Raw genomic sequence first — 20,815 nt, forward strand, 5'->3', positions numbered from 1 at the left:
TTATCTTGTAACATAATTCTTGCTGTTGGTTTCTTCATTATCCTCTGAATGACAGTAAATCTCTGCTTCGCTATGCTGATGAAGGATTACATCTGTTAGATGTCACAACTGGAAGAATGCGTTTCTTTTAGATCTTCACCTTCTAAATCTGCCTCTACGTTCTATCTCTTCCACTTAATTAAATCACTGTTTAATTTGGTTTTCCATTTAATTTGAGCAAAGCCTCTGGAACAAAATAATTTAAATTAATAACTGCACAGCTTCCACTTCTTAATAAGCAGTTATTATTGGACATTCCAGCCTGGCTTGAGTGAGCTGATTTTAATTAAACAAGTCAAAAACAAAATCCTGAACAGATAGAAGAGAAAAGAGACCAAATAAAGCCCGACAATACAGCTGGAGAGTTAAAAAGTACATTACTTCAGCACCTTGTAAAAAATGTGCCTGGTGATATCCTGTTGATACCGGCCAGACACAATTAGCTGCTTATCAATGGATAAGATTAACTTCTTAATTCAAAGCAACAGTAGGTAAGGATTCTTGTCACCCAATTGAGCTCAAAAGGGATTTAATCCATAACAGAGATTTAGAGGTCCTGCTCATCTTGGGAGAAAATTGCTGCAGATATACAAAAGCTGTATTCTGAATCTTTCCACAAAAAAAAAAAAAAGCTCTGCAATAAAAATGTGGCCCTGTCTGAATTCATAACCACATCGAGTATTATATTTAACAGAGAGCAGAACCAAGTCACATACAGAAGTTACGAGAGCCTCTGTCTACAACCGCGTCAGAGGTAAGAGGCACAGCAAATTTTGTAATGAAATAACAACTCTTAAGAAGTTGCTTCTCATCCACTATTAAATAAATAAATAAATAATAAATAGAAAAATAAAGGGAAAAAAGGCAGAACAAAAACCCAAAAGATTTTATCTCAAAAAAGAGTGAAAATATGAATTGTATTCGTGAGTTCTCCATCCCTTGAATCCAACCGCTGTCCATAAACTTATTCCTCCAGTGGGGGAATACTTTTGATTGAAATAGCTTTCCAATTTAGGCCTTGCCTGCTGAATTTCTCTCTGGGGGTAATGAATGATCCTGACCTTCCTCCCTCTATTTCTTCCTCGCCTCTCCCCCTGTGCTCCCAAAGGAGGCCCAGCAATTACCAGGTCCTGGACGTGTGCTCTTGGCCACCGCCACTTCCCCATCCAAGAACAAAACCTAGCAGAAAAACAACACAAATTTGCAAATTTTATATCCCAAGATACTGAGGCTGCTGCCTACAGATCACAAACAATAGTGTGTTCTTCAAGAATTGCCAAAATTCGCTGTGAAAGGCAAAAACACTAGAGGAAGAAAGCACAGGGAAGCTTTTGCTAAGATTAAGGCACTGTACTAAAAGCAAGAAACAACGTACACACATGGCCAGGCCTGGTAGTAAAATGACCTTCAGAGGAAGAATAAAAATTACATAAAAATTAAAACTTAACAGAAAATCTATTAAAAATATAGAGAAGCATTTCACAGTCAATACAGGGAAAACATGTATTGCTTACAGAAATAACTATTTCTTTAACTCAGGCTTCGGAATTAAAATAACATAGGATATACACATACATCCGTCTATGTGTACATACGGGCCAGCCCCAGGAAAGGAATGAATACTAAAAAGATATGAGAGAGAACATAACCTGCTGATGTTGTTGAAGATCCACTCTCCAGTTAGATAAAAGATCAGTCTGAGGATTATAGAAGAGCAGCGCGCACACTGCTAACCGCAACGCAAATCCAAACGCCACGCCATGCCAACAACAGTAGGCCTTGCAATGCTGGCTCACAGCTCACTGTGAAGCCAGAAATACGGCTGGAAAAGCGCTTCTTCCCCTCACTTACATGGGGGTAAAAAAGCACAGATGAGGCTCTGCAACCTTAAGGAAAAACAACAATTAAGAATTTGATTATGCAAATAGTAATTGGTTCTGGAGCCAGCAATAATACTTGTGATACCGCATGCAAGAATCGAATTCATTACTTCTTAAAGCAGTGCTAATATTTCCAGCTTTGAGTAGTCAACTGCAAATAGCAAATGATAAGCTAAAAAACAAGGTATTAAAACCAGAATCATTGCTAGAACAACTGTCACTATCAAACACACGTCCTCTGAAACAGGACTCGTGATACCATATTCCTTGAGCAGAGAGATTAATTCAGATGTTACCTTACTGACCACAAAAATCACTGCACACCCACTGCTGAGGTGGGACACTGGTCTCCAGATCTTCTCAAATGTCAGAGTACCTGATCAGCCACAACATCCCTCAGTACAAATGGCCCGGATATATGGTTCAGCATTTATGGTTTATGGTTCAGCATGCGTACAAAAATATGCATACTACCTGCACTGATGGGCACATCCCAGGTGTGTACACAGATACACACACACAGGTATGGACGTGCACAGCACCACATCCCATCAGCTCACGTCCAACCTCTCAGAGCAGCCACTGGTTCACCTTGGTTTCCTCCCAGCCCCTCACTCCGGTTCACTTATCTTCCTGCACTCCTGTTGGCATGTGTGGTGGAGCCTCCAAGGACTTCTTACACCACAGCGGAGGTCCACTGGCCCCAGGGCTTCTCCTTGACAGCAGCTGAATGTGTTTGTCTGGAGGGAAGGGCAGGAGCAGAGGAACAGTTTCAGCTTTGCACGTTACCGATCTCCAGCAACCCCTGGTTCAGGGACTTCTGGATTCAGACGTCGGTTATGAGACTCCAAAGTGATTTCTCTCCCAGGAGCCAGTCCAGTCACTGTAATTTAGCACCCACATCTGCAGCAAGGATTTCTACAGGCTGGTTATGAATGTGACATCCTGTTTTGGAAATGACCGGTGACGTTATACCAAGACTGCTTCCAATATCCTTCTTCAGAAATTTCATTCTCTAATTTAGCAAAACCATGTCCAAATTGGTATATGCTCCAAATTCATGTACAACTGTAAATGTGGCATAAGAAAGACATGCTATGCAGTCAGGGTTGGTGTTTTCTCAACAGCTGCATTTTTAACAATATAAATTACTTTTATATATATAAACTAGCATCAAACACAGGCTTAAATGCTAATCTTTAGTGTATAAAACAAGGTCGAGTTAAAGCGTATCAAATCTAACCTGCCGATGGTGCTTAATATTGTAGCCCTTGGAGAAAATCTACTCTTTTCCCACACTCAGTTTAATTTCCTCCTTTATTTAACCTGTTGCAGAATGTTTTATACTCACAATCAAAATACAATAGCTCAACTGCATACTAGTAATTTTTTATTTTGTTCCAATTTTTATTTTGCTCTGAATCCAATCCTACTTTGATGTGCAATTGTTTTATGAACTTAAAAGCAAGTGACACTTCCAAGGTATTATTTAATCTGTAATTCTCTTTCTCACATACATACGTGAATACTCCAAATTATAATGGTAGGTATGAAGAGGTTTTGTTTTTCTTGTTTGTTTTTCAGACATACAAAAAGCCTTCTGTAGAAATTACAATTACTGCCTCTATTGTTCAGAAGCATATACTTAAAAGAAACACAAGACAGGCACCGGTTTAATTGCTACTACAGATATTCTTGACGTAAACTGATTTCTGCGGAGTTCAGCCCCAGATTGAAACTAAAAAAAAATCTTATTTACTTTAACTTACTACAAAGAAATTTTAAAAACTAAGGCAAAGTAAAGTTTTGAGTGGGCAACAGATGCAAAATCACAATACTTTAACTGCCAACCAACAGTATACCAAAAAGCCTTCCATCTCCATCTAACTAAAACAATGCATTTCTCACATATGGTGCTACTTATTTTTAACAGCATAATTTCAGTGCAATACCCAAGTGACAAGAACAATCAAGCTTGATTTCTTTGTGCAATTATAACAAACCTTAGAGTGTTCTATCAATCAAACTAGTTGATTTTCTAAACCCCAACTAAATGGAAGGAGACATCATTGGATTAAACAATAATGGTTTGTCCTATTGTTTTGGCAAAGGGGGAACAAATTTAATCTTTTCTCATTTATGTTTTCTGAACTGAATTATTTAAAAGATTAGCTGGTACCTAATTATGAATCAAAAATACTTATGAAATGCTTACCTGCCACATAGAGGTGTTGCGAAGATTAATTACGTACGGTTTGTAAAATGCTTTGAAGATTAAAAACACCACTTAATTATAATTGGATAAAGTATGAAAGGATACTGAGCACTAAAGAAGCCTGGCAACAGCCTAAAAACTTCTTTTTGTGCTAGATAAGTTCTCCTTTGTGTAAGCTGTGTTACTGGATACCTACTACAGATGCACTGAATGACCTAAATTTAGGGTTTACAACAACAGAGTTTTCTTCACTGACTTGTCATTACATCAACCAGTTGCAAATCCAAGTAAACATGTCATAGAATCATAGAATCACAGAATGGTTTGGGTTGGAAGGGACCTTTAAACGTCATCCAGTCCAACCCCCCTGCAAGGAGCAGGGACGTCTCCAACCAGATCAGGTTGCCCAGAGCCTCATCCAGCCTGGCCTTGAACGTTTCCAGGGATGGGGCTTCCACCACCTCTCTGGGCAACCTGGGCCAGTGTTCCACTACCCTCAGCATAAAAAAAATTTTCCTTATGTCTAATCTGAACCTACCTCCTCCTATTTTGAAACCATTACCCGTCATCCTATCACAACAGGCCCTACTGAAAAGTTTTGCCTTGTCTTTCCTGTAGGCCCCCTTTAGGTACTGGAAGGCTGCTACAAGGTCTCCCCACAGCCTCCTCTTCCCCAGGCTGAACAGCCCCAGCTCTGTCAGCCTGTCCTCATAGGAGAGGTGCTCCAGCCCTCTGTTCATCTTCGTGGCCTTCTCTGGAGTCTCTCCTGAAGTAATCAAACGTGTGTGATCTCTTCTATGGAGTGTTAATCAGATGTCCTCTGCAGCTCACCATCCAGGACACTGCTGAAAAACATAGAGAGGAGATTGGATCTGCAGGGAGAGACTATTTTTCATTAGACCTACCAACATACCCAGAAATAAAAGGATGGACTGTAGGCACACACACATGGTTTCCAGTGTTGCTGGTATTGTAGCTTAATTTTCCTCCTGGTGTGTAGCTTCCATTTCGAGCAAAAAAAGCTGGTATTTTTTACGCCATGGCAACAGCGCTGCTGTTCAGTCGATGTTACGAAGCTCACCTGGAGAACCCCAGCAAAGCCATGGCCTGAACCTCACCACTGGCTTCTCAGCAGATGATCTCCTGTCTGGAGGAGACACTTGGAGTTTGCTCTTCTGTGGTGGCAGCTGTAGAGTTCCTCTTCTTCATTATGGAAATGCTGCTGAATTTCAGTGTGAGATCCCCACAGCTTCATGCTATTCTTAGAGCAGCAATGACTGTAGTTATTGCAGGTAAATGCTATATCTGAAATGCCAATCATTTGCTACCTCTGTACTCAATTTTCATTCCCAAATGACTGCTACTGAATTTAATGCTAATTATGGCACAGCTGGGACTTGAAAATTTTGTCTCTTTGAAGTCTCTTCTCCCAGACTTTTTTGTTTTTAAAATATTTTTTATTTGTTGTTTTTTTTTTTTTCTGTTTTTATCTGTAGCGCTGGCTGAATACACGAATATACATTTGACCTTGCCTTCCTAGGTCTGTTTTCTAATTCACACAGAGGATTCTCATGCAGCAAATCCTTTTGGCTAGCGAGGGGCAACTTGCCTGACTCAGATGGACAGCATGTAGCTCAAAGCAGAAAATAAATGCATGTATATCATAAAGCTGCCAGGAAAACAGAAATACTTGATTACACCAAAATTCTTCCTTGGCCATCCTGTATCATCGTTTGTTGCAATAACTTACTTTCTCACGGTCTGACTTTTCCTGGGTGCAAAGTCAATCAAAAGGGTTCATTATTGCTTGTAATTTGTGCACCTTACAGAAGAAACTATTTTCATCAAACGGTTTCAGCGCGGGCTTTGCCAGAACAAATCCGGGGTACTGCACATCACAGGGGGGTGGTTATCAGAAAGCCTGCACACAACGCTGGCGGCTGACGTCAGCAGTGCTAATCCCTACTTTTTCGGGCACTGAAACGGCTCACAGACTTGTGGCAAGGATAAATACAAAGAGGGAGAAAATCACCACCCTCTTATTTCAGCAAGTTTTTTTCCTCTATGTGTTAACAGGAGATACAGACCCACTTTTAGGTTCAGATCACTTTTTGTCTTTTTTTTTCACAGCCAAAATGCACTTGCATCTCTCTATTTATCTATTTGGCCCATAGCACAGTAGATAGACGGGTGTGTCATTAATGAATTTATCTTTTCAGCACTGCTGCAAGGCAGGGAAGTACTATTACCATCTCAGCCACCTCCACCTCTGCTTTAGAGATAAGGAAAGGAGATGCACACAGAGTAAATGATTTGCCCAAGGTCAGGCAGCAGCCGGGGAAACTGAGGCACCGTGCTTGCCAGGCCGGGCACAGTCCAATGGTCGCACTGATGTGTTGGGGCCAGTTGCACTGGTAAAGGCAGAGGCAAATGGATGCAAGGTCTCATCTTGAGCAGCAAAAGGTCTTCTACAGAAAATTGTTGGAGTATTTCTTCAGTTTGTTCAGCTGTGGGTGCAAATGTTCCTCGAGACGCAGGTATTTGCAAGAGGTCAAGTTACCTCAAAGCAATGAAGGTCACTGTTCAGCAACCGAGTATCAGTAAATGGTGGCAACAGCCCTCTGCAGAAGCTGTTGGCAACACAGGGAATGCTTCTTATGGCATGAGCAGTGCCGCCTTCCCCCCTCCTCCTCCTCCTCTTTGGGCAGCGAGTGCTGGTTCCAGCCACAGGGCCAGCTTTGTCAGGAAGTGCACTGGGAGGCATGGCTAGATTGCGTTGTGTCTCCTTACCAAACCATTTTCCTTCAAGGCTTTCTGTGAGCTTGCACACACCCATTGAGCTCCAGCACTCATTAATCTCTTCTGCTCTGAACCACCCTGCTCTAATTCTTCCCGGCTTGTGGGATTCAAAAAACCTCAGAAATATCTGCATTTTAATGTCATTTGAAAAATAATGATTCATACCAGCAATCTTTACTTACACGTGTGGAGGCACTGAAGTCACTGGTTAGCTGGAGTAAGAGGAAATTCAAGGTACAAGTATCTCATCAAGAGGATAACATGAGTATGAAGCAGAGACCTCTGAGCTCCAGTCACCACCTTTCTCTCTGCGTCTGTCCTTCTTCCTTTGCACACAGGACTTCTCTTCTGGATGACGTTTGCTCCACTCTTCACTGTCATTACAAGTGTATGCTCGTAAAAGTCCTTGGGAAACATATTACTTCACATCAGATCTCGCTCTCTAGGTCCGAAGTTCACCAGGATGCTACAAATTCCCAACATCTGGATTTTGCCCAGCACAGAAAGCACCAGTGTCCCTTAAAGCTGTAAAGAAATAAACACAACAAATCTCTTTAAAAGATACATATAGCATGGCTTTTAAATAATGGAAGGAAAGGGATTCATCTAAAATTCAACATAAATGATTTTCATGCAGATCTCTTCTCCTTCGTTAGCAGAATGCTGGCATGCCGTTTCTCCCCAAAGACCTGCTGCGCTTCCGCAGGGATGCTGGGGACACGGGCACCCAAACAAGAGGGCGGGATCGCCCCTCTGCTCAGCCACTGCCGCATTTCTGGGCAAAAATCTACTTCAGACAATTTTAATGGTGTCTCTCTAGAAATCTTGTTTTTAGAAGCCTGACAATAACTACCTCCAAATGGAAATCAACTGTGTCATGTTATGTGCCTTATATTTTTTTTTTCCAATACTTTTTCTGGGTGTGCAGCCTACATTCCCCCATCCCTGCTTTCTGGCTTGTATAGCTCCCAGGTAAAATTCAAACTACAGGAACAGGAAGGCACTGGTGCATGACTTCATAAATTTATCCTTTGGCTTTCCCCACTTCCCCTGCTGTCACAAACAACTTTTGATCTTAAAAAGTGAAGCAGCAAACTCAGGCCAATGGGAAAAAATGGTGGGTTGGTTGTTTGTTTTTTTTTTCCTTCCAATATGATATAAAGCCCAAATGTTCATACCAGGAACAAGCACATCTCCTGAGTCAGACTCTTAGAGATAGTTCACTATCGCTGGCTGAAGAAATGCAAAGCCACAGCAGCAGTCACACTCTGCAGAATATGACTGACATCTCAGAGTAAATTATTGTCAGTATTTGGTAATAATTTTCAAGCCTTGGCTCTAATACCTGTATGCTTTGCATATTGGCAAATGATAGGTAATGGCATAGCATAAGAAGTTACCGTTGTAATTGACTGTGTACATTTTATTAGGCTCAGATTATGCTTAATCTCACCACTGAGGTGCTTAAATTAAAGACAGCTTTGTATAATTGCGTCCCTTTAGTCAGTGGAAAGCGCCTGGCAGGCACAGAGCGCAATTCAGATCTGAGATGCCTGAACATCCATCTGTAAGTTTGGAAAGGTAAATCTGGAGTGGCTTCTCCCAGCCACAACTCAAAATTCTGTAGTTTAAACCACTGAGGACCAACTCCTTCTGCTTTGGGATTTTCTATGTTCAGGAGACTTGGGGATTTAATGGAATCTGTTAATAGATAGAAGGTCAAAATTTCAACTTGAAGGTCAAAAACCCCAGATAATTTGACCAAATCCTGTACATCCTGCATATGTGTTTCTCTACAAGAACGAGGGAGAGGCTCAGGCCCCAAAGATGTGCCCAGTACGTGCTGGAGGAGTAGGGCAGAAGCTGTCAGGACAACAGCAGCTGAAGGTATACCTGTTTTGGAGGAAGGTGCTGGTGTGTGATGCTCTCAGCATAGCTGTGTCCTGCTTTGGGGTAGTCCGAACATGTTCTTGCCCCTCATGCTCTGTCAGCCTTTGCTTTCTTCTGCCACGGGTGAAGCACAGATGAGAATGGCCAGATGATGTGGCCCAAAGTGTGCTTCCCAGAGAAGGCACCTAGCCTGTTTACATGCTTTCATCCTTCTCATACAAAAAAAAAAAAAAAAAAAAAAAAAAAGAGGAAAATACTTCGGAATCCAGTTCTTGGGCTCTTCGATAATTTTATTTGTGTAAATTCATGTCTCTAAACTGAGTAAGATGTTTTCATCCCTACCTACACGTCTTTTTCACTGACCCTCCAAGTTCACCACGCTCAAAGTCTTGAGGTTTAATGATTCTCCATAGACTCCTACTGCATTTGCTGCAAACAGTTTCTTCTGTGTCCATCCTCAGATGAATAAATGTGGGACGCAAGCTCCGGTGTGGCTGTCACTGAAATCTGAATCCCTGCCGGTTCCTGGTGAGATCAAGCGGCTCACAGCCTGTGCTACCTGGCAGGTCTTCTTCGGGGGCACCAAGGACTGCTGCTTGTTTCGGATACCCATTGCTGTCAGGAACTGCGGCGAATTCTTGGTGTATCTCCTGCAGCCTACTCAAGGATGCATGGGCTACTGTGCGGAAGGTGAGGATCAATAAAGCATTTCTCAATAAGATTGCATTTGCTTCTCTGGCTGTGTGTTCAAAGGTCCTGGTATTGCAATGCACACCTCGGTGACCTTGCGAGTCAAGCACTGCTCCCAGGAAGATGCAGACCGTGTAGAAAATAAATCAGCGGCAGTCCAAGGTGTTCCTGAGGAATAGCACTATTACCAGTGCAAAATGTAATCTGGTGTGTATTACTGAAATGTTCTTTGCTTGGTTACAGTTCACATGTAACCTTTCCTACTGTCTTTGGCTCGAAGTTACACAGCTCGTGAGCGGAGGTATCTTGGTTTTACTGAGGCACTGTATCCAGGATACTGTATCTAAGGTCTCTTCTTATCTTCAATAATCCAGTATACCCTCAAAAAAGATAATTCTGAAACTCTGGAAAGAAAAAAAAAAAAAAAGCCCAAACTGATAACATCTTTTTCATGACATTTATATAATTACTCTAGTCAGAAATAATTTTTAGCCTACTACAAGAGATATAAGCTCTGTTCTGTAGCTAGGAAACAAAGGAATAGCAGAAAGCAATTGCTCACTCAGTTAAACCTTCTGAACTTTAGAGCATGTTCAGGTGCATATAGATTTAGTCAGGAAAGACAGCTCTTTCTCAAAAGGAAAAAATTACCTTTATACTTCTCTTTCAGCATTTTCGGATAGAGACATGACACACTGAGAAACTAGGGTTATCACCTTTCAATCAGGCAAAACTCAAGCTTAAATACATTTTAAAGAGAGATATCGCTATTTTCTTGTCTTTATCAATATTTTAACAACCCTGCATGACGAAGAGGGAGGAAAAAAATGCTCAAATAAAGAGAGATTAATTCACTATTTGAAATAAAAAATATCCATAAAAAATGAAACCAATTTTTAACTTCCACAATCCTCCCTCAGAAATTACTTTTAAACTTAATACAGTCATTTTTCTGTTTAAACTCAGCTTTTAAAATGAAAAGATTCCCACTAGCCTTATTTGAATAATTTTTTACCAGTACCTTTTAGGTGATTATTTTTGTCCCTTCTGTTGATCCATACCTGTTTAGTAATGCATATCAGCCTGCATTTTTCATAAAGGAAATTTATCCCTTCCCATCTATCCCAAACCAATGACCTTCTGCCTTTTTCTTACAACGGCTGTTGAAGCTTTCACCTTTATCCTAGGCATTTCAGCGAGGTCCAACTCTCCTGACTCTTTAACTTCTTATCTTTGGGATGTTTTTGCAGTATCACATATAGGATGGAAAACAACCGCAGCTGAAGCTTTTTACTGGGGGGGGGGGAGTTGTTAACTCACTGTCTTAAATTCAGCTGTGATGATTGATGCATGGAGGTTTCTATGCAGCCCCTGAGCTGGGTCCAGCTGCGATCATCATGGCTTCTTGCTGGGGTCAATCCCCCAGGCCCATCCTCTGGAGGCTCGGGAACAGGGCACCGGTCAGCACTTCTTAGCTGAAAATAAAGCTTCATAGCTTGCCAGAAAGGACACGGCTGGGAACAAGCAGTGTACATGTTTGCAATTCCGCTCACATCCTCCCACAAGCTGATCACCCAACTTTGTCCTTCTGGAATAATTTCCACAGTCATGATATCAGCCACGGTTTGAGGCAGCTTCCCTTAGAAACAAAAGAGAAAAGGATATAAGCAAGTGGCCTTTATGCACAGTTTAACTTGTTTGGGGTTTTTTTTAACTCTTGTTATTTGCCCTGGACAGATGTTAACATATTGGTTCTTCATTCTGCTACAACAGCCTCACACCTTATTCTCTTGGGCTTCTGTAATATTTTCTACACTCCTCCAAAAAAGTTACTTAATTTAACCTTTCAAAGCATCTGAACCAGCTCCATGTTCTGTTTGAGTCCCGGTCTCTAGAGATGAAAGAACATCACCCTACAGTACTATACATCTTTTTGTTTCAACTTTCTAGGCGAGTTTAAAAGAAATAAAAGTTTCAGACTCTGTTACTTGCTGAAGCCTGTAGAAAGCAGGCTGTGTTTTTAGAGCAGTGGCATTATTCTGGGAAGAGGGAGACTATACTGAGCAGACTCAGCCTAGGTACATCCCAGAACAGCCTGGAAAGGATCTTCGGAGCGTGGCAACATGGGCTGGGGACTCTCAGAGTCAGTTTACCTCTGCATCATAATTATTTCTCATATCTTTTCAGTGCTTATTGCAAAACTTGGATCAAAAGGCTGTGCTTTAGGGGAATGCAAAGCTGATGGCCTTTGCCAGAGTAATTAATTTGTGTTAATCAGTGCTCCATTTCAATAACATTTCTCTTACTGCAAAATAATTATTAAAAAAAACCAACCACAAAAAACAGGTCAAATATTATAACAACAATGGGTAGTCAGTACACATTTAACAATTTTTGCGTTTCATATGAAATTAGATAGTTAATAATCAAATTGTGAGAATTCAAAGTGTGGCATTTCTCCCACGTTCAGTTATACTGAAATCTTCTTGCTGAGTGACCAATTGTAATATTAAAATAATGTATTGTGCTACATCCTCCTTTTGTTTTCTTCTTCCAGAAAAACTCACAAGCCTGGCTCTGCAACCAGTGATAACTCCTAAGCTTGTGCAAGGTCGTGTCAGCCTGAAGTGCACGTACAGCCGCCCCTCCTCAAAGCCACCGCTGCAATACGTGGTGGTCTGGTCGCGCCTGTCCACTCCAGGCAGGAAAGAGCAGATTCAGCGCGACACCACCCTGAAGTTATTTTCCTACATAGAGATGAACGGCGTAAATCTCAGATTGGGAGACACGGTAATGCCACCCCGCCTTCTGCAACAAAGGTCAAACACTCAGGGGCATCAAGTCCTTTTCTTAAATCTTCGTTGTGTTTTTATTAGTGTTGCTTCTCACTAGTTATACTTACAACTACTGCAGAAAAAATATTGAAATTGCTTCGTAACAAGATTATTAAATAGCATTTACCAGATTCAGGATCTGTAATATTTATTTGAATTGCAGTGAGTTCACAGAAGCTATCCATTTTACTATTTTCTAAAGGCAACTTGAATATTTGCACTTACATTTCAGCTTGAATGGCATGGAGTTGGTATGAGTCGTAGGTACACGTGCCTGAGCCAATTTTTGCTTAGTAGTTTTTCGTATCTTGCAGCAGCGAGAATTTGCAGTAGAGGCAGACTGAGCTTTCTGCACTCAGTAATTTTTATACTCAGGGACCAGAGCAACAATAACATCTTTTCACAGAACAGAGAGATGGTACATTTTAAAATAGAGGGAGGTTTATTTTATGGTCTTTTTTCATGGTGTTCTGCCTCTCTGATTCCAAATTCTTGGTTCAATAGCATACTGAAAGACAGAGTTCATTACAAAACAATCTTTAAGAAGTATATATGATGGCTTACACAGCAGCACAGATCTAGTTTCAACAACAACAAAACAGAAGCCAATACAAGATGTGAAAAAAAAAATTGACTTGTGTATGAATTCATGGCCTTTCATGGTACAGAAACAAGACTTTTAAAGTTAAATTAGGTTCATAACTTTTATAGGCAGAGAGCCATTAGTGATGCTACGATGAACCGAAAGAATAAACACGGATAATGGCCTTGCGTTAAAAGTAGGCTGGAAATAGTCCTAACATTTGCAGCTCTTCTTTGAGATATTTAAGATATTTAAGAAATGTGAATAAGCTTTTTCCAGTTCTTGAAAGGATGAGTCATTTATAACAGTAGCACAATCTAGATAGATAGTTTTTTCTCATTTCTCCCTGTAATTATGCCTCCTGAGTTCAGAATCTGACTGATGCTACCTTCACTTATATTATAACATGAGGCAGACAATTCTGCCAGTTTAAGGCAAGTTTGTGTTATGAAGAGATATTTTCATCAAAATAATTTCACTTGCAATCACTTTAAATCTGGTTTTAACAATCCTGAGGGATTCAGAGAAAATATGGTTCTGTTAACTAGCAGCATCACCAAATCTTTATAAGGCCATTTTTATTACATTAAGTTTTCAGTAAGCCCTTCTTTGTCCTCTGCTGAAACTGCATGTTTAATTTAGTGGGTTTAGCGAGACTAAAATGTTCTCTTCCTTGCTAGAATTTTTTTTTTAAAGGTCTTCATGGCCTGTTCGACTAATTATAATTATCCATAAATCACCACTGGTGAAAATCAAGCAATGAAGCCTAAGCTGTAACTGAGAATTCAGTTTTACATAATAAAGGCTTAAAAAAGCATTTCACCATGTTGCCATCCCATTCTGGGTGTCTAATAAGAGTCACAAAGGAGCAGACTCTCCTTTCACCTCCAGTGGTGTAAATCTGAAGCAGCTGAGCAAGCATTGGTAGGGCGGCTGCAAAGGAAAGGTGATGCCACTGAAGGGAGAGGCAAACCCCAGGGACCAAACCCTGCAGCACAGAGGCAGTTTGTCACTTCCCCCTGCCCATGAAAGGTGCAGGTGGAAGGCTTTTTTTCTCAGGTAGCTTTAAAGAGAGGGCAGATCCCCACTGATAAAAGCCATATTAGAGAGGAGACAATGAATTTGAGGCACTTTCCAGTTCTTCTTCTCCTTTTCCACGCACAGACTAGTGGCAGCATCCCGTGGCTGCACACCATCAGGGCACACGGGTGGCATTCTGAGCAGAATTTGTCCTCCAAGAGCATTTTGAAAACTGCTTACTTTTGTTTAACCTACTCTTCATTTACCTGCACATAGCCTGAATTTGGCCTCTATCCTTTTATAGCCTGAAATCAGCATCTTCTCTTTTCATTTCTTGATAAACAACTGCAGCCAAGGGAAAAGATTTTTTTTTTTTTCTTTAAGCACCTTTTAGGTGATTGATATCTATGCTATGTTTTATCTGTCAGAAATTCTCCAGGTAGTAGGTTAGTCACATAATAGAATATCTATTGATATGTTTTAATATACAGTCAAACCTTAGAGAAGAGTTGAGATTTACTGGCCAACAGTTCTGAACTTGTATTGACTAAACAGCCAGTTATTTTTTAATAGCCATCATGTGTGCTTTTCTCCTCCATCTTTGGGCTCCAATTTTGTTATTTCAGCCAGTAACGTTGGCAGCATAATGTTCGTGAAACTATTGCAACCTTAAATAAATCTATAACATATCACTATTTCTATATAAATGCTGAAAGAAGCCTACTCCATCTGATATGAAAATCCTGGCATTCCTAAGTCTTATTTATGCGATAGTGACAGAGGTCATTTCATTCCTCGAGGCACAGCCATCTATAAATTATAGCGGCACACTGTGAGTAATGAGTTATGCTAAGAAAGAAAGGTGTTTAGAAGAAAACCGTGCAGATTTTGCTCAGCACAGCAATTCCAAAGTTCATACAGCGAGGAGCAATTGTCACTGTACATAAACTATGATGCACATTGTAAAATAAAAATGTTTCAGTAAAACCGCCCTTTCCAAGCTTTGTGCTAGAAGTGGCCATTTCACCTGGCACTCTGCAACAGCAGAAGAATATACTCCAGCCAAAAAAAAAATGCAAATTAGTGCCTCAATACATAAAATAACTAATTTTCACTCACAAGGGAAGAGGAGTGAAATTTCCCTCTGCTTTAATACTAATCCCATCTTAACCACTGGACTTGCCAAAGTCAACAACAGAAATAGGAAGACCTGCCTATCTGTAGGTCACACCTGAGATTACTATTTCTTTCTCAACCTTCAAGTAGAAAATGAGGAGCATCCCTGCAGAAATAGAGCTCTGGGTGGACTTGGAGAGAAATTTTAAAGCAGAAAGGGTCAGAGAAATGATGAGCAAAACTCAGCTGATAAGACACTTCACTACTACCCTGGGAAAACTTCTTTCACTAATAGATGAATGACCTACAGTCAGCCTCCACGTACTCTTTGGCCATTTGGCAACTGGAAAGAGCTGCCGTCTGTATACGCAGAGAGTAGCAGAGCGACTAGCACTGGACTTCCCGCGGCGTCAGGTCACGCTGCCACACCAGCTCCCTCCCTCCTGCAGCCAACAGCCCATCACGGGCAGCAATTTGCGCTCAAAAGGTTTAAGGTCTGGTTTATTAATTAACTGAAAGTCAGATTCTCCCTGCTTTCCCCTCCCTGCTAACCCTTCTGGAAAGCCTTTCCAGAGACTTTGTTCCTACCCCTCTCTGCAAATACCTACAAATACCTGCAAATAGCCAGATCACTTCTTCGAGCTAATGAGAACTAATTTTTTCTTTTTCCTCTCGCTTCCCTAGAAATGCCATCCTTCAGCTCTGCTCATGCTTTGCTCTTTTCATCGAGTCTGTAAACCACAGCTTCCTCCCACACTCCCCAGCTCCCAGCAGAGTGACTCCTCAAGGCTTTTCCAGCCCCAGCTCATTAGTGTTTGTTTAATGGAGCAGACAGTGGCAGCTCAGAGGCCTTGATAGCCATCGCAAGACACTCTTTCCCCTAGCATGATCCCCTGCCCAATCCTTCACTGACAAGCCATGAAGGTGGCTGAGAGACTCTTACCCTTGCAGCCCCAGCCTGCCTTTTGACACAGCTGATGCAGCTAGGAGGGTAGATCCTGTCCTGGAGTTAACGGCGTTAATCACCCACAGCTTCGGCACCTTACAAGCAGCACGCAGACTTCCCTGCCCGGTGAATGAGAAGAAGTAGGTATTCCTAACCAGTACCTTATGTTGAGAAGGGAGCTTTCCACTCATGGCCAACATCAATTACTGACTGGAGCAACATCCTTGAATTCCCACATCTCTCAGGAGATTGGATATCCGGGTCAGGAAAGTACATCCATCCACTTTCTAATCCAGACCTTCAAGTCCTACTCAGAGGTACCTGGCTATATGTAGTCTTTGCAAGATCAGTACAAGGAAAAGTAAATATTTCAACTTTAAACCATTGCTGTTGTCACTGTGGGGCCCCTGGCATTATAATACAACTCAAGTGCTTGCTGGAGAGAGGGGAAATGGGTAGCTGGTCCTCCCAGGTGCATGTCCCACGCTTCCCACGGAAGCATCCCACCCACAGGCACAGGCACTTCCTAGGAGAGGAAGAAGAGACCAGCACGTGCATTTGCTTATTTCCTTTAGTGACTGTTTATGTAAAACACACGAGCAGGCCTGATGGGCACTCAAACGCAGTACCCTGCTAGCTCTCCTTGTTTTGAGGACAAGTGCTGTTGCCCCGGGAAGCTCTTGAGATGGGTGGTGGCACCATTTCTGCCAGTGTTTGGAAAGCATAGCGCTGAGCCTGGCCTTTCTGAGAGCTCCCAAAATTGCCTGGCAAACCTAGGAGCCTGCAGAGGTACCCGACTGATGAGCAGGAAAGGGTTTCGATCGCAAAACAAGTATCTCCTGTTTTGCCTTTGGGAACCCAACCCCTTATCTGAGCACAGCTAGGAGAGGCTGATGAAACTGGAGGCATGGCTGTGCTGGCAGGCATCCCCCTCTGCGCCCCCGCCTCTGCACACACCGCCTTTGAAGACGGCAACAAACGTGAACGCGACTTTCTTTGAGCTTTTCTGTCTCTGCCCTTGGCCCCACGTCTCTCACCGCATGCTCAAGCTGCCACAGATGATCCCCCCTCTACATTCAGAAGTAATTAGAGGCATGGAAAAGGGTGAAGCTGGAGATGGTTTTATGTTTAAAATTAGTATAAACAACTGATTTGGGGGAGCTTTGGATTCTGAGAGCTCTGAAAAAATACATACTTTAATGTGCAAGTTGTTAGGGGGAAATTTGCTGGAGATAGTGATAGGTCCTAGGATTAAAATACTCTCCCAAATTGTTTCCTATCCCCACTAAACTATTGACTGAATTCTGCTTTTAACAAAATACACTGCTCACAGGGTTGATGGCAAAGTGGGAAGGAATCTGGCTCCACATGAGGGTAGAAATCTACTCCAACACACAGAAGAGGGGAAACTTCTTGGCTACTGGGGCCTTTTTCAAGCAGAATTCTGTGCCTAGAAGTAGTTTTACACCCTACGGGAAGATCTGCTGGTGCATGGGGGAAAGGGAGCAGCCCACACCCAGCAGCAATCCGGTCATCCTATCCGAGTGCGCCCTCACAATTCTGTCCCTTTAAAAGGGATGATGAAAAAATATAATTTTATTTTTTTTTTAATAGATCTGATGAGTTTGTGGAAAAATACTGCCTAACCTGTCACAGCCATCAGCATACTGCTGTCAGTGATGCTTTTATCTCCTTGCTTTAAAAAGGCTGCGTCCTGAGATGGGGGAGGGGAAGAAGAGAAAGAAAAAAGTTGATTACTGAATAGAGAAAAATAGCTAGTATTTAGCTGAAGGCAAAAAAAACCCCCTCCTTGGAGTGACTATCATAATAATTATGTGACAAACTGTCAACCTGTAGCTCAGTAGCCGATGCACATATCTGCTGATTGTGAAGTGAAGTGTGCACCTAACAAGGTAAAGGCACTACAAGAAAAGGAGTGATATAAAAGAGAGAAATAAAATGTAGCGCATGACAGCTGTCCGTACATTTTGAATTTGCAAAGTTTGTGCTAATCTCCAAAACTGCTGAAGACAGAACTGGAATGGACTGACAGTCTAAGAGTATCTCAGCGTATCGCTACAGAATAATTTTTACTTTAGTGTTCAGTGCTTATCAATAAAATATACTTCTAAAATATATATGTGAGAAAATGGAATGCTCGCAGGGAATGAGGCTGGGTTCTGACATTTCCCAGGATGTCATTTTGGGGAAGATCACTGGGAGATGCCTCCGTCAGCGCTGGGCATCCTTGCGGCGACCTCGTTACCTCTCTTTACAACTCCCTCCTTGGCAGGAACGCTCCACACAGTGTGCTCAGAGGGATGTCTCCCCATGAATATTTTTAGTAAAAAGCATCGAAGTCAAAAGTGCAAACACAGCTTGGCAAGTGTAAATACAGGATCTGCAGTGCAGGTGCATTGGATTTGCTCAACGAGCTCTACAAGGGGATCAGTGAGGGGGAATAGACATTTCATGAGGGGGAATATACATTATCTGAACTCTTTCTCTGTTGTCACCACATTTCATGAGGGGGAATATACATTATCTGAACTCTTTCTCTGTTGTCACCACTTTGTCAGATCCCTATTTTGCAGCTGTAGGAGGAGAAGCAGGAGGAAGATCAACGCTCACCTTCTCAGCAGAAGAACTTTTTTGAAAACTTTGTAAGCTGAACACAAGCCTTTAGGGAATGCTTGGAGATAATAAATATCTAATGGTAACAGGGGCTTATTGCCTTAAGGAGATAATGACTTGCTCTCCTTTGGAGGCAAACTGGCTCATACAAAGTACCTGAGGAATTTTAACTGTAAAGTATCTCTGTGAGACCTGTTTCCCCCAATACACCCAGTACAACGTCAAGGCTTCCATCTAGTTAACAGAATAAATAACATTTTCACTGGGCCAAAGTGGCTGGAGCTATCAGCAAAAGAGTGAGAAACATTATGAAGGTAAAAATGGTCCAAAAAGCACATAAACCTGAACTGAGCCTGACTGGAAATGATTCACCTGGAGAGCACAGAAAACACTTGATTTTTCCCATAGCCATACAAACGATGTTGTATTACTGGTGGGGCATTTTTGTGGTGCGCAAATGAGTTAGGAAAGAGGATCCTTTAGTTTGGAGGAAACTCATGCCTTATGGTAATGAAGAGGGATTCTTAGGGTGGTAAAAGAAATATTCCAGAGTGCTATGCAACGGATGTCCATATGAATCTGGGCATATCCTGGTTTTAAACCTCACTAGCCATGAAAGTCATACCTGAGCCGGCGGGTTAGATCTCCAAGAGCAGCATGGCTGGTGGGTGGTGCTGGAAAATCCATCCAAAAGAGTTTATCACAACAGAAAATAAATTAGATTGATCCAATGCCTCCTCATGGGTTACTCAAGGCTTAAAAAAGGCAGTAGCTATAAATATGCCATCTGACTATTTGGAATTGATTTAGTATGTCACAATCTGTTACTCCATTTCCGAGAAGAGGCCAAAAAAAAAAAAAATTCAGACACACAGTTTCAGAGTCTATTGTCATTTGCTTTAAGGAAATTTCTCTAGTTTAATCTTATGATCCTAGAAATGATGTTAGCAGTTTGAGTTTTCTGAAACCAATGAAACATTAAGATGGCAGATGGTGTGCGGGCTCAGCAGAGGTAAAGGTTGTGTGACTGTGCTAGGAATAAAACATATATGGCCTGGTACATTGTGTTCAGTGGAGTTTTTTGGTTTGGGGGAATTTTTATTGGTTTTGAGTTTGTTTTTTTTTTTAACAATATAAACCTCGTAGGGACATCTGCATCATCTTTTATAATGCAATAAGAAAAGAAAAAAAAAAAGGAGCTTCTTATATTGCTGACAGTTTCTGAGACCAGATGACTGTCAAACTAATTTAAATTTAAAAACCTACTTACAAACCTAGTACAGAGAGAGCATATTTGATCCAATGGACAGGCTGAAGTCTGAGATCCCAAAGGCTAATGTCCTAATACTGGCAGTGACATCTATGAACAACGTAATTCTCCCTAATTAAAATGAGTTAATATCACCAACCAAGGTGTTGAAAAATCACAGAAGAAAACACATTGTGAGCATTCGGTGTTACTAATTGTTGAGACAGAAGCCATGTTTCTTTGCTTATTAAGTGCATCAAAAATTCTTCCAAATCTCAAGATTTATGCATTTTCAAAGCCAAAGCCCCAAAGATCTATTTCAACAGTAGAAAAAAATAGCTCAACACAGATAAATAGGAAGATGCATAATTATATTATTTTTCTTCAAGAAAAGCTATAGCATACACTGTTTATGTATTACAGGTCTTTTGCACTGTCACCGCTTTTACGAGGGATGCTCCCGAGCAGCAGTCGTTGCCTGAAGAGAGCAAAGGCTTCTATGCTGGGATTAAGGTAATGCTGATGGCCCTGATTTACTGATGTACATAGTGTATGCCCAGGGATTATTTATACATTATCTGACACACTCTGAAAAACAAGACAAAAATATAAGCCTTGATCATCATAACAAGTGCTGCTTTTATGTCCACTTTGAGAAAATATCTTAATAAACTATATGGCTTTCAGTCTGTTCATAAAGTGCCCTAAAGCACCCATCAGCACCGTGTGCAGGTGTTGACACTAATGCACCATAAATGATGTGCAAAACTACATATTCCAGCAAATACACCCCAAAGTACTCTGGTGGTTATGTATAATAGGAAGACACACCTACAAGGATGCTGAATTTTGTTGTAACTAAACCAGAACAAAGTGAAGACAAACATGGACTTTCATCCATCATCTTCTTATGGTCAGGC

At 41.4% G+C, this 20,815-nt stretch overlaps 1 protein-coding gene across 3 annotated transcripts in view; it reads left to right on the forward strand.

Moving 5' to 3' along the window:
* The window catches only part of LOC104484339 (von Willebrand factor D and EGF domain-containing protein), a 186,239-nt gene that overhangs the window by 40,622 nt on the left and 124,802 nt on the right, over positions 1-20,815 (forward strand). For 2 of the 3 annotated variants that reach the window (XM_086751480.1, XM_086751481.1), the window contains exons 3-5: positions 9,390-9,513; positions 12,071-12,303; positions 20,319-20,408. In XM_086751480.1, the coding sequence (XP_086607606.1) occupies positions 9,390-9,513; positions 12,071-12,303; positions 20,319-20,408 (447 nt within the window). Of the gene's footprint in view, positions 1-9,284; positions 9,514-12,070; positions 12,304-20,318; positions 20,409-20,815 lie in introns of all 3 variants that reach the window. The other variant, XM_086751479.1, reaches the window with a different exon arrangement.

This window comes from Chlamydotis macqueenii, chromosome 6 (genome assembly GCF_036417535.1).
Source record: "Chlamydotis macqueenii isolate bChlMac1 chromosome 6, bChlMac1.mat, whole genome shotgun sequence".
Lineage (NCBI taxonomy): Eukaryota > Metazoa > Chordata > Aves > Otidiformes > Otididae > Chlamydotis > Chlamydotis macqueenii.